This window comes from Pipistrellus hanaki (assembly GCF_964339955.1).
Source record: "Pipistrellus hanaki genome assembly, chromosome: 20".
Taxonomy (NCBI): Eukaryota; Metazoa; Chordata; class Mammalia; order Chiroptera; family Vespertilionidae; genus Pipistrellus; species Pipistrellus hanaki.
The window spans coordinates 897139-910585 of NC_140522.1; the positions used below are offsets into that span (position 1 = coordinate 897139).

The 13447-nt window shown below is 59.7% G+C and overlaps 1 protein-coding gene across 1 annotated transcript; it reads left to right on the top strand.

The window, feature by feature from the left end:
• The first annotated feature begins 1051 nt into the window (after positions 1 to 1051).
• On the top strand, positions 1052 to 8590 carry ATP6V1G3 (ATPase H+ transporting V1 subunit G3). The gene is made up of 3 exons (XM_084868595.1): positions 1052 to 1486; positions 7084 to 7184; positions 8027 to 8590. Exons 1-3 carry the CDS (start codon positions 1183 to 1185, stop codon positions 8198 to 8200), a joined length of 579 nt encoding a protein of 192 aa, XP_084724721.1. The 5' UTR covers positions 1052 to 1182; the 3' UTR covers positions 8201 to 8590.
• Positions 8591 to 13447: the final 4857 nt, after the last annotated feature.

The window sequence follows — 13447 nt, forward strand, 5'->3', positions numbered from 1 at the left end:
CATCCATGATGAGAGAGAATCATGGACCGGCTGCCTCTTGCACACCTCCTACTGAGGACCAAGCCGGCAGCCCAGGCCTGTGCCCTTGACCGGAATAGAACCCGGGACCCTTCGGTCAGCAGGCCGGCGCTCTAACCACTCAGCCATTCCAACCAGGGCTATGTATGCGTAGATGATTCCAATGGAACCGCAACACTTACAGCTCTGATGCCCTGATGGCCGACTCCATCACCACCCTGGGACTCAAACCCACCGCACCTCGGCACCCCCCGGCAGGTCACTCCCGGCCCCCGGGTCTGGGGAGAAGAGGGAGCCAGGACATGCCCTCTGAGCCAGAGCCGAATGGCTGTGTCCGCAGGAATCACCGAGTCACTAGCAACCGAGCAGACACCCTCCCACGAGAGCCCCCGGACCCGCGATGGGCAAACCGCGGCTCTTGAGCCACCCCCCGGCTCTTGGGTCCCCTGAGCTATTGGCAAAGGCCAGCTTAGAAGTCCCCTCGCTCAGTTCATCACAAGGTACCTAAACTACAGAGTTCACGTCTAAAACACGCGGCTCTCCAAAGACATGTCCGTCGTGGTCCTGTTGACGTCTGGCTCTGTGGACGGATGAGCTTGCTGACCGCTGGCCAGACTGAGCCCAGAGCAAGGCCTTGTCCCCGGGAGGACACACACCCAGCAGGTCCCTCTTTCCGGGGGGGGGGGTTGGGGGGACAGGGAATGGGGGGAAGAGGTGACGATCAGAAGCAGAGGCAGCCCCTCCACCCCTCGGCCCCGCCCCGGGGAGAAGCCAGGGCTGAGGTCGCTAGAAATGACAGCTTCCTGCCGAAACTGGTGTGGCTCAGTGGATAGAGCGTCCGCCTGCGGACTGAAGGGTCCCGGGTTCGATTCCGATCCAAGGGCATGGACCTTGGTTGCAGGCACATCCCCAGTGGGGGGTGTGCAAGAGGCAGCTGGTTGATGTTTCTCTCTCATCGATGTTCCTAACTCTCTCTCCCTCTCTCTTCCTCTCCGTAAAAAAAATCAATAAAAAAATACATTAAAAGAAAGAAAGAAAGAAAGAAAGAAAGAAAGAAGAAAGAAAGAAAGAAAGAAAGAAAGAAAGAAAGAAAGAAAGAAAGAAAGAAAGGAAGAAAGAAAGAAAGAAAGAAAGAAAGAAAGAAAGAAAGAAAGAAAGAAAGAAATGACAGCTTCCTCGCATCTGCCAGAGACCAGGCTTGTTTGCCCGGATTCCCGCCCTTGGGCTCCCCTTGGGGCCCGGCTCTCCCTCCTCCCCTCCTCCGGCCCCATCCAGTCCAAAGCTGTGTTGATGTTGACACCCCAAACAGAGGGCCCTGAGCTCCAGCCGGATAAGGACTGGGTGCCCTTCCCGGAATCCACAGAAAGCACAGACTGGACAGACGCCATGGCCAGCCAGTCCCAGGGCATCCACCAGCTGCTCCAGGCGGAGAAGCGGGCCAAGGAGAAGCTGGAGGAGGCCAAGAAGCGTGAGTGCCCGGTGCCCGCCGCCCGGGAGGGCCTGGGACCCGTGGCTGCGCGGGGGCGGGCGCGGGGCGGGCGCGGGCCTGGGCGGCGGGCCCGGGGTCCCGGCCCTCCCCCGGTGACGCCGTGGCCCGGGGCGGCCGTGGGGACAGAGCTCTCTGACCCGCATCCTCCTGAGAGGCTGTGAAATACCCCAGGACGTGGAAGTTACGGGGAGCTGGGCTTCCCCAGACTCTGCAACTTCCTGAGGGCCCCACGCCCCTGCGTGTCGCAAGCTTGTGAAAGGCAAGAGAGAGAGAGAGAGAGAGAGAGAGAGAGAGGGAGAGAGAGAGAGGGAGAAGGTCACAGGAGGACAGTCAGACAGCCATCGCTTTATAAACCCAGAGCTTTCGCTGTGTTTTCTTCCTCCCCCATAACGAGATTCATTTGAGCCCTCACCGGTGCGGCTCCGTGGATAGAGCGCCGGCCTGCGGACTGAAGGGTCCCGGGTTCGATTCCCGTGAAGGGCATGGACCTTGGTGGCGGGCACATCCCCGGTGGGAGGTGTGCAGGAGGCAGCTGATGGATGTTTCTCTCTCATTGGTGTTTCTGACTCTCTCTCCCTCTCCCTTCTTCTCTGTAAAAAAGCAATATATATATATATTTTTTTTTTTAAAAAAAAGAAATTCATCTGACCTCGGACAGACAATAAGCCCAAATGGAGAATCGGAATGCAATCCTGTGAACAAGGGCAGGGAATGCCCTTTTGAAGGTCTAAGGTCACTTTCTCTTTCTTTTTGCTCACTTAGAGAGGGTAGGGGGGAGAGAGAGAGAGAGAGGGAGGGAGAGAGAGAGAGAGAGAGAGAGAGAGAGAGAGAGAAAGAGAGAGGGAGAGAGAGAGAGAGAGAGAGAAGGGAGAGGGAGAGGGAGAGAAAGAGGGAGAGAGAGAGAGAGAGAAAGAAAGGGAGAGAGAGAGAGAGAGAGAAACATCGATGTGAGAGATGTTTGCACCCGCCCCGGGCCCGGGCGTCGATCCTGCCATCCAGGCCCGTGCCCTTGACCGGAGTCTGAACCTGAGACCCTTCAGTCCCCGGACCAGCACTCTAACCACTGAGCCAGCCGGGCTACGCTTCCCTTTTCCTTCTCAGACCCAGCGGTTGGAGGGCCTGCCCAGTCCTTGCTGAGGCCGGCTCCTGAATATCTCTCTCTCTTTTTTTCCTTTGTCTTTTTTTTTTTTTTTTTTACTTTAAAAAAGTTCTTTCTTGTTGAAAGTATTACCTATGACCCCCCCCCCCCCGCCCTTTCTCCCTCACGGGCCCCTTCTAGCCCGCCCGCCCCCCGCCCCAGGCCCTGGGGGCGGAGGGGGGTGGAGGCTGGAATGTATAGTTAGAGAAGGAAGATGGAGACGGAGTGGGGGGGCGCGGATCAGACAGAGGGAGACCCACATGTTAACCATTTCAGAGGAACGCAGATTAACGAGGTGCGGCGTCGGTATACGACGCTGCAAACATGTTAACGGGTTTCGCCCCGGAGGCCGCCTCAGCCCTCCTCCCGGGGCCGGCGGGCGGCGGCGTGCGGTGTGGACGCCGGGCCCGGAGGAACACAGGGCCGGCCGGAGCGGACTCTGCCCACGCGGGACCGGACGGGCACCAGCCTCGGAGAGAGAGAATGGGGGGTGGGGGGCGGGGAGCAGGCAGGAGAGGACCGTTAGCAGGGCTGAAGGGCAGGGCGGTGAGGCCACAGAGCACAAGAAGCACTGGCTTTTTCTAAAATGATTCTTTATATGCATGTAAGGTTTTTTAAAATATATATATTATTGATTTTTTTTTTTTTTAAAGAGAGGAAGGGAGGGAGGGATAGAGAGCTAGAAACATCAATGAGGGAGAGTCATCGATCAACCGCCTCCTGCACGCCCCCCACTGGGGATGTGCCCGCAACCAAGGTCCATGCCCTTGACCGGAATCGAACCTGGGACCCTTCAGTCCGCAGGCCAACGCTCTATCCATTGAGTCAAACTGGTTTCGGCTAACTTAAGGGTTTTTAAATATATATATCATTGATTTCTTACAGAGAGGAGGGGAGAGGGAGCGAGAGAAACATCGATGAGACAGAAACACCCATCAGCTGCCTCCTGCACACCTCCTACTGGGGATGTGCCCGCAACCAAGGTCCATGCCCTTGACTGGAATCGAACCCGGGACTCTTCAGTCCACAGGCCGACGCTCTATCCACTGAGCCACACCGGTTTCAGCCGTAGACATTCATTGGCGTCTCGGAGCTTCCATCTTTTCTTTTTGTAAAACGAACGCACAGCCAAGGCGTGCCAAGGAACGGAAAACCTGTAGCTGGGATAGCAGATTGCAGACTGAATAGTTGGGTGTTTGTTTTTTTTTTAATTCTCACCCGAGGATATTTTTTCCATCGGTTTTTAGAGAGAGTGTTAGGGGGGGTGGAGGGGGGGGAGAGAGAGAGAGAGAGAGAGAGAGAGAGAGAGAGAGAGAGAGAGAGAGAGAAACATGGATGTGGGAGAGACACTTCGATTGGTTGCCCCCAGCATGGCTTGGAATCGAACCTGCCACCCAGGTGCCTGCCCTTGAAGGCTAACCACTGAGCCAACCCCACCAGGGCAATCGTTATTGTTTAACATTCGAACCGTTTGCTTGTACGTTACTATAAGGAATAAAAGTAATAGCAATGGAAGAATGGAGCAGAATATTCTAGTTTCAGTCTTTTTTTTTTTTTTTTTTTTTTTAACAACTGCTGCCAGTTCTGAGTCACCTTTTCCTGTAACCAGAGGACCCGGCCGGTTCCAGTAAGATGACTGGAAACCTCAGATACCTGCCCGGCCGGCGTGGCTCCGTGGCAGAGCGTCGACCTAGGAGCCAGGAGGTCACGGTCGGATTCCCGGTCAGGGCACAGGCCCGGGGTGCGGGCTCCGTCCCCAGGGCGGGGCGTGCAGGAGGCAGCCGATCCCTGATTCTCTCTCATCAGGGATGTTTTTCTCTCTCTCTCTCTCCCTTCCTCCTTGAAATCAATAAAAAAAAAATTTTTTTCTAAAAAAAGCAAACCTCAGGTATTCGCTCTGATTCCCTGATGGTGGATTGAATTATATGCCCAGCTGCCAGAGAGCCTTACCGTCTATTCGACTTTACTTTGTTTATTATGTTTATTATAAATCTTAAAATTTTATTTTTATTGATGTCAGGCAGGAAGGGAAAGGGGAGAGAGAGAGAGAGAGAGAGAGAGAGAGAGAGAGAGAGAGATCCGTGATGAGAGAGAGAATCCTGGATCAGCTGCCTCCTGCACGCCCCCTACTGGGGATGGAGCCCACACCCCGGGCCTGGGCCCTGACCGGGAATCGAACCCTGACCTCCTGGTTCACAGGTGGATGCTCAGCCCCTGAGCCCCGCCGGCCAGGATCTCCTCCTCCCAGAGGACCCGTTGGCTCTCACAGAAACGCAATCCGTTTTCACCGTCTCCGGAATGCCAACCGCGGCACACTTTTTTATTTTTATTTTTTCCCTTAAATCAGCTAATTGCCTATTTGTTCCCCAATAGGCAGGTTTTCTCAGTCACTTCCTCCGGCCCCTGGATCCAATCAGCCCCCCACCCCCTCCCCGGGCGGCGGGCTCTTGGCCTTGGGAAGACAAGGTTTAACAAACTCGTAAACCAGACGCGGCTCTGGGGGACGCGGCCTGTCTTCTGAGGTTTGTGAGCCCGTAAACACCGCTCCTTCCTTCGGCCGCAGACAGAGGGGCGGCTCCGGGCACGGCGGGCTCCTGTCCTCCGAGGGGGTCCCAGGAAACCCACCACCGCAGCCGCGCTCTCCGGCCAGTAAATGCCGCTGGGTTACACGCCGCCCGGAGCGACAGAAACCCCTCACGGTGTATGTTCTTAAATATGTATATATATTTAAATATATGCTATATGACATATATATATGTTATACTTTATATAGGTAGACACATGTTATACTTTACACAATAAAGAGTGTGTGTGTGTATATATATATATATTCTCGAAACCGGTGTGGCTCAGTGGATAGAGCATAGGCCTGCGGACTGAAAGGTCCCGGGTTCGATTCCGGTCAAGGGCATGGACCTTGGTTGCAGGCACATCCCTGGTGGGGGGCGTGCAGGAGGCAGCTGATCGATGTTTCTCTCTCATCGACGTTTCTGACTCTCTCTCCCTCTCCCTTCCTCTCTGTAGAAAATCAACAACAACAACTAATATATATATGGAAAGTACAGGCCTCACAGGTGTGGCTCAGTGGATAGAGTGTCAGCCTGAGGACTGAAGGGTCCCAGGTTCGATTCCCGCCAAGGGCATGGACCTCCATTGCGGGCACATCCCCGGTAGGGGGTGTGCAGGAGGCAGCTGGTCGATGTTTCTCTCTCATCGATGTTTCTAGCTCTCTCTCCCTCTCCCTGCTTCTCTGTAAAAATTGATTAAAAATATTTTTTTTACCAAAAAAGAAAGAAAGAGAAGCGGAGAAAGGAGAAGCCATGGGAAGGCGAGAGGAGCAGACGGGTGAGATAAAGCGGCTCCGGCTCCGAGGTCCGAGCTGCTTCCCGGCGAGGTGCTGCTCCCCAGCGCTGGCCGCTGTCCCCGCCCCCGGGTGGGTTTGCACCAGGAAGCCGGTGCCTGTTTGCCCAGGGAGTGAGGGCGGAAGCAGCAGATGGAAACCTCCCCAGGCCTGAGTGGTATTTAAAGCCACGATGGCCCGGCAGGCGGGGCTCAGGGGCTGAGCATCGACCTGTGAACCAGGAGGTCACAGGTTCGATTCCCGGTCAGGCCACAGGCCCGGGTTGCGGGCTCCATCCCCAGTGGGGGGCGTGCAGGAGGCAGCTGGTCCCTGATTCTCTCTCACCGTGGGTGTTCCCCTCTGTCCCTCTCCCTTCCTCTCTGACATCAATAAAAATAGATTGAAAGCCCTGGCCAGTTTGGCCCAGTGCATAGAGCATCGGCCTGCAGATTGGGAAGGTCCCAGGTTTGATTCTGGCCAAGGGCACAGGCCCGGGTTGCGGGCTCCATCCCCAGGGTGGGGCGTGCAGGAGGCAGCTGGTCCCTGATTCTCTTTCATCACGGATGCTTCTCTCTCTCCGTCTCCCTTCTTCTCTTTAAAAAAAAAAAGAGAGAGAGAGGGAGGGGGAGGCCGGGAGAGGTCAATGGGGGGGCGGGGGGGAAGACGTATGTTATACTTTACACAACAAAGAATTTAAATGTTAAGAAAAGAAGGAAAAGAACAATAAGAAATAAAATAAAAAGCTATGATGTATGAGAGAGCCCCCGTTTTTTAAACCAAACCTCAGAAGGTTGGGCCTGATGAAGCTGGAAGACCTGGTAGGGACTCGGCGGCCAGAGAGTGGCGCGTCACCCTGAACGTGTGCCCCCCGGTGGTCACAGATGGTACTGAGAAAGCAAAGAGCTGCTCCTGTGTGTCAGGCTCAGGCAGAAAGAGGTCTGACTGTTCTTAACACACACGGAGCGGCCAGATTACGATGACATATATCTTTTTAAAAATAAAATAACCCAGCACACCCCTCGGATGTCTAAAAATCAAGCTTGAAACTCCCCGTGTCTGACAGAGCCGTGTCCCGGCCTCTCTGCCTGTTGGTTCCAGGAAAAGCCAAGCGCATCCGGCAGGCGAAGGAGGAGGCCCTGGCGGAGGCGGACCAGTACCGGCTGCAGAGGGACAGGGAGTTCCGGGGGAAGGAGTCCAAGGTGAGCACCAGGCCTGGGTGGGCGGGACCCTTCCGTCCGCAGCCGACACTATCCACTGAGCCGCACTGGTGTGGGCGATAAAATACATTAAAAAAATAAAAACAAAAATGACAGCCCCTGTGGATAAACACGGGGTGAGGATGCTGAACCCACATTGGCTTTCCCCGGGGGCGGAGGTCAGCTCTGGAAGCAGCGGGGACCTGCCGGGGGGGACCCCACCCCCTGGTGACCCTGGGGCTCGCCCCCCTCCTCCGGGGACACCCTGGCGTGTGACCCGGGACGTGCACACATCACGGGGCGTCTCGGGGGAAACAGGGCCAGAGCGGACTCCCCCTGGGCCGCGTGTGGGCCATGACCCCGTCCCTTGTCCCTGCCCCGTGTCCCTGCCCCGTGTCCCCGTCCCATGACCCCGCCCCGTGTCCCTGTCCTGTGTCCCCGTCCCATGACCCTGCCCCGTGTCCCTGTCCTGTGTCCCCGGCCCATGACCCCGCCCCGTGTCCCTGTCCTGTGTCCCCGTCCCATGACCCCGCCCCGTGTCCCTGTCCTGTGTCCCCGGCCCATGACCCTGCCCCATGTCCCTGCCCCGTGTCCCCATCCCATGACCCTGCCCCGTGTCCCTGCCCCGTGTCCCTGTCCCGTGTTCCTGTCCCATGTCCCCGTCCCGTGTCCCCGTCCCGTGTCCCTGCCCTGTATCCCCGGCCCATGACCCTGCCCCGTGTCCCTGTCCCGTGACCCTGCCCCGTTTCCCTGCCCCGTGTCCCCGTCCCATGTCCCCGTCCCATGACCCTGCCCCGTGTCCCCGTCCCATGACCCCATCCCGTGACCCCGCCCCGTGTCCGCAGGCCCTGGGCTCGCAGAGCAGCCTGGCGGAGGAGGCGGAGGCGCAGGCGCGGGCCAGCATCGCGGAGCTGACCGGCAGCTACGGCCGCTGCGCCGAGGCCGTGCTGGCCCGGCTGCTGGGCACGGTGTGCGCGGTGGAGCCGCGGGTGCACCTCAACTTCAGAGCCAGCGACTGAGGCCGCACGCCGCCCCCGGCCACCGCCTGCTCAGGCTCCCGGGTTTGTGGGGTTAAAAATATATATTTTACTGATCTTTACCGAGAGAAAGAGAGAGAGAGAGGGAGAGGGGAGAGGGAGAGAGAGAGAGAGAGAGAGAGAGAGAGAGAGAGAGAGAGAGGGAGGGAGAGAGAGAGAAACATCCATGATGAGCGAGAGTCACGGCTCCATCCCCAGTGGAGCCCGATGGCCTGTCCCTCTCTCCCCCATGTCTCTCTCTGGTGTGTCTCCCCTCCCCGCTCCCCGTCTCCCATTAAAAACCAATGGGGGAATACCCTCTGCTGAGGATTAACAATAAGAAAAACGTAAAATGCACAATAAAGCTGGGACCTCTCTCGGGCTCTGCAGTTGTGTTGCTGTCTGTGGGTTCGTTCCACGCCCGTCCTCGGCGGAGCAGAGGGACCCGCCTCCGTCCAGGGGACCCCCCCCCCCCGAGCTGACCCCGAGGGCGATGTCCCAGCCAGGGACGGGAGCAGGAATCCCAGCCGGGAACTACTGGCCAGAGGCAGCCCGGCCCCATTCCAGCTTAGGGCCCCTCATTCTCCCCACCACCACCACGGGCACCGGTCATTCCGTCTCCCAACACGAGAGGGTGCTGCGCACTCGCTTAACCTGGAGCCCACTGGCCGGGCCCAGTGAGTGAAGAGAGAAAACAGCGAAGACCGGAACGGTCCACAGACCCTTAGGCAGAGGCCGTGGACGGAGCCACCGCTGCCGGTTAAGCTCCAGAGGGGATGGAGGGATGGGGGGAAGGGGGGTACACGCATCCTTGACTTGGGGTTGGGGAGGGAAATTGGGGGGGGAATTCCTGCGGTTCAAACACAAAACCATCCCATCAGACCCCGAAGGCGGCTGCTCAGAGAGGAAGCCAGACACCGGGGGGCGGGCCTGGTTTCAGACGGACCAGGGGCTCCTTGGCTACCTGATGGCCCAGGGAGCCCGTGTGTGTGTGTGTGTGTGCGCGCGCACGCATGTATGTGTGTCTCTCTGTGTGCATGTGTGTCTGTGTGTGTGCCTGTGTGTGCCTGTGTGTACCTGTGTGTGTCTCTGTGTACATGTGTGTGTATCTCTCTGTGTGTGTCTGTGTGTGTCTCTCTGTGTGTGCGTATGCGCGTCTCTGTGTATGTGTGTGCACATATGTGTCTGTGTGTCTGTGTGCGTGTGTGTACGTGTGTGTGCATGTGTGTGTCTCGTGTGTGTGTCTGTTTGTGTGTGTCTGTAGACCCTTCAGTCCACAGGCCAACAACACTCTATCCACTGAGCCAAACCGGTTTTGGCAATAAGATACATTTTAAAAAATATATATATATATATATATAAAAACCCAATAAAATATATTTTAAAATAATAATAATAAAATGAAACGCCCAGGCCTTCCCGCAGGGCGGGGACCCACGTGCTCTCTCCTCTCCCGCCTCCTGCCTGTGCCTCCTCCGGGTTCCGTTCCCACCGAGGAGCGCTGTCCCCAGATTTATTCCCAGCGACGGGTCCTCCTGGGGGGGCCGTTGAGACGCTCGATTGCCACTTCCCGCGCTGTTTATGGGCCCTGCGGAGCCGTAAGGCGCGGAGCCTCATACATATGCATTCTGGGGCGCGTGTGCTGACACAGGCCCGCCGGGCAGCGGGCTGGGCCGAGGGGGCGGGGAGGGAGAGAGAGGCAGAGGGGAGCGGGGGAGACCAGCCTAGAGGAGGAGGAGAAGAAGGAGGAGGAGGAAGAGGAGGAGGAGGAGGAGGAAGAGGAAGAGGAGGAGGAGGAGGAGGAGGAGAGAAGAGGAGGAGGAGGAGGAAGTGGAGGAGGAGGAGAGAAGAGGAGGAAGAGAGAGGAGAAGGAGGAGGAGGAGGAGGAGAAAAGAGGAGGAGGAGGAGGAAGAGGAGGAGGAGGAGAAGGAGGAGGAGGAGGAGGAGCAGGAGGAGGAGGAGGAAGAGGAGAAGGAGGAGAAGGAGGAAGAGGAGAAGGAGGAGAAGGAGGAAGAGGAGGAGGAGGAAGAGGAGGAGGAAGAGGAGGAGGAGAGAGGAGGAGGAGGAGAGAGGAGGAGAAGGAAGAGGAGAAGGAGGAAGAGGAGGAGGAGGAAGAGGAGGAGGAGGAGGAGGAGGAGAGAGGAGGAGGAGGAGAGAGGAGGAGAAGGAGGAGGAGAGAGGAGGAGAAGGAGGAGGAGAGAGGAGGAGGAGGAGGAGGAGGAGGAGGAGGAGGAGGAGGAGGGAGGGGGGACGGGAGGACCGGGGCCACAGGAGGGATCCCGGTGCAGGGGCTGCAGAAGGAGGTGACAGGCGGAAGGGATGGCCGTGTCTCATGAAATTTCATCTTGTCAGGAAGGGGCTCTGTTTGTCTAGCAGAGGGCGGAGGTCGCAGTGGGCATCTCTGTCCTCGAGAAATGGTTTAAACGGACCCGACTCTAATGTCATACTCCGCGGGGGTCCGGCTTTTCTTTTTAAATATAGTTTATTGCTTTTTTTACAGGGGGGGGAGGGAGGGGGATAGAGAGTTAGAAACATCGATGAGAGAGAATCATCGACCAGCTGCCTCCTGCACGCCCCCCACTGGGGATGTGCCCGCAACCCAGGTACATGCTCTTGACCGGGAATCGAACAGGCCGACGCTCTATCCACTGAGCCACACCGGTTTCGGCAATCTTTTATTGATCCAGAGAGGGAGAGAGAGAAACGTCCGGATCGGCTGCCTCCCGCACGCCCCCCACTGGGGATAGAGCCCCCAGCCCCGGCCTGGGACCCTGACTGGGAATCGAACCCTGACCTCCTGGCTCCTAGGTGGACGCTCACCACTGAGCCACACCAGCCGGGCGGGCGGGCGGTGGTCGAGTCTCCTTCCCGGTTGGGATGAAGCTCTGGCTTCTCCCGGGGCCGGGAGGAGCTCCCTCGAACCCCGCACTCCGGCTGGGCCCCGGGAGCCCACGCACAGCCCCGGCGCCGCCCGCACCCCCGGACGCCCCGTAAATTACCGTAAAGGCCTAACGGGTCTCCGAGGCCCGGCATCGATCCCGTGTCAGGGATGAAATATCGGCCGTCAGCCCCGCCGCCTCTCGCCGGAGACACAGGCCGGTGACGGAGCCCCTGCCCTGCGCCGGGGGCGACCCCGCGGCTCAGGGGCCGGTGGACGGACGTGGGCTCGGGCCCCGGGAGCTGGACGGGCCCCCCCACCCCCCCCCGCCGCCCGAGGGCCGTGCTCCTGCACGCGGGTCCCGCTGGCGAGGGCAGAGGGGGCGCCTCGGGGAGCCGGGCCTGCAAAGGCCGCTCCGGGTCAGGGAATCCGAGTCTTTGGCAGAGGGTCTCAGTTCTGGATGGAAAAGTCCAGGCCTGGCCAGTGCGGCTCAGCGGGTAGCGCGTCGGGCTGCGGCCGGAAGGGTCCCGGGTTGGTTTGGTTCTCGGCCAAAGGCACCAGCCTGGGTTGTGGGCCCGCCACCCGGGCGCATGCCGTGACCGGGAATCGAACCCTGACCTCCGGGTTCACAGGCCAAGGCTCAGCCCCTGTGGTGGTGCCCAGGCCGGTCTTCCCTGGAGTCAGAGGCCGGTGAGATAGTAACCGTGGGCGGGGGGCAGGGGGCGGACACATCAGAGACTCACACCCGGTGCACAGAGCTCGGTCTTGAACGTCTGTTTTCATTTATTTATTTATATTTATTTCTTAAATATATTTTATTGGTTTTTTTACAGAGAGGAAGGGAGACGGAGAGAGAGAGACAGAAACACGGATGAGAGAGAAACATCGACCAGCTGCCTCCTGCACGCCCCCCACTGGGGATGTGCCCACAACCCAGGTCCATGCCCTTGACCGGAATCGAACCCGGGACCTTTCAGTCCGCAGGCCGACGCTCTATCCACGGAGCCGCACGGGTTTCGGCGAGCGTCTGTGTCTGTTGATACGAGGAGGGGACACAGCGATGGCGGGGTGCCTCCGTCTGTGCGGCGGGGGCGCTGACAGAGGGAAGGCTCCCTCGGAGGGAGGCCGTGTGCTGGGCCGCGGGGCACGAGGCACGGGGGGGGGGCGGGCAGGCCTTGCGGTGATTCTCAGAATACAGTCCTGTGGAGGGGACGGCATCGCAGAGGAGGGACGTTTTGGCTAAAATAAATACGGCGTCCGCGCGAACGGCCACGCCCAGGCACAGCGGTACGGACGGGAACCGGGAGGAGGGCGGGGACACGCGGGGAGCGAGGGGGCACCCCTGAATCCACACGCATCGCACATGGGGGACCCCCTCCGCCGCCACCCCGCCCTCGGCACACACATCGGCATCACCCACCCCGTCCACGCCCCCCACGTCACCCACACCACCCAGGGTCCCCGGTCTCCCTCAGGCTCAGGACCAGGGGCGCCTTCCGTCCTCCTGCCCCTCCAACCAAGTCAAATGACTGGGCAGATCCGTGCGCAGCTCAGAGGCACGGATGTAGAGAAGGACGGCATCGGACGGGCGGCTGTGACGCCCAGAACGCCCGGTGGCCTTCTCGATCCTTCGGCCACGATCCCGCTGGAAATCGAACCCTGGTTTTCCACAGGGTGGTCTCTCCGGGAGGGACACGGACGTGACGGGAAGGCTCCTCACGTAGGAATGACCGTGGGGTCCCTGACCGTCCGACGCCCCCTCCCAGCCCCCCGCACCCCGCCATTCCCTCCCCGCGGACGGAGCCGCTCACAGCTCCGCCCAGGGCTGCAGGCGCCGTGCAGGGTGTGGCCGGGGCGTCGGAAATCGGGGTTTTTAGAGACCAGCCCCGCCGCCATCGAGTGAGCACGGCCCCCGGGTGACGGCCCACCCTCCCCGGGGCGGGGCCAGTCTGCGGGCGCCCGGGCCCTGTGGGCTGTCCGCTGGGCGCTGGGCCCGGGAGAGCAGGCGGCCGGCCGCAGCCACGGCCCCAGGCCCCGCGGGCCCCTCCCCGATCGGCCGCCTGCTCCGGGCGCCGCTCCCACGAAGGCCCGCCGATGGGGCCGCGGGGGAGGCGGGTGCACAGGGGCGCCTTTCACGGACACAGGGAACCCGTGACTGAGTGTGTGCGGGGCCACAGAGGAACACTCACAGGAAGCACAGGGCCGGCAGCTCCACCTGCTGAGGGGCAGGAGGAGGACCCCGGGGTCACAGAAAGGTCGTAGCAACGTCGCAGGGGGCACCAGTGTCCCCTGGGGGGACGGCCACTCTGGTCCCCGCTCCCACGGGTGCACGGGGGACAGACGTGCCCGCACAGCACCCACGGCACCGCCCA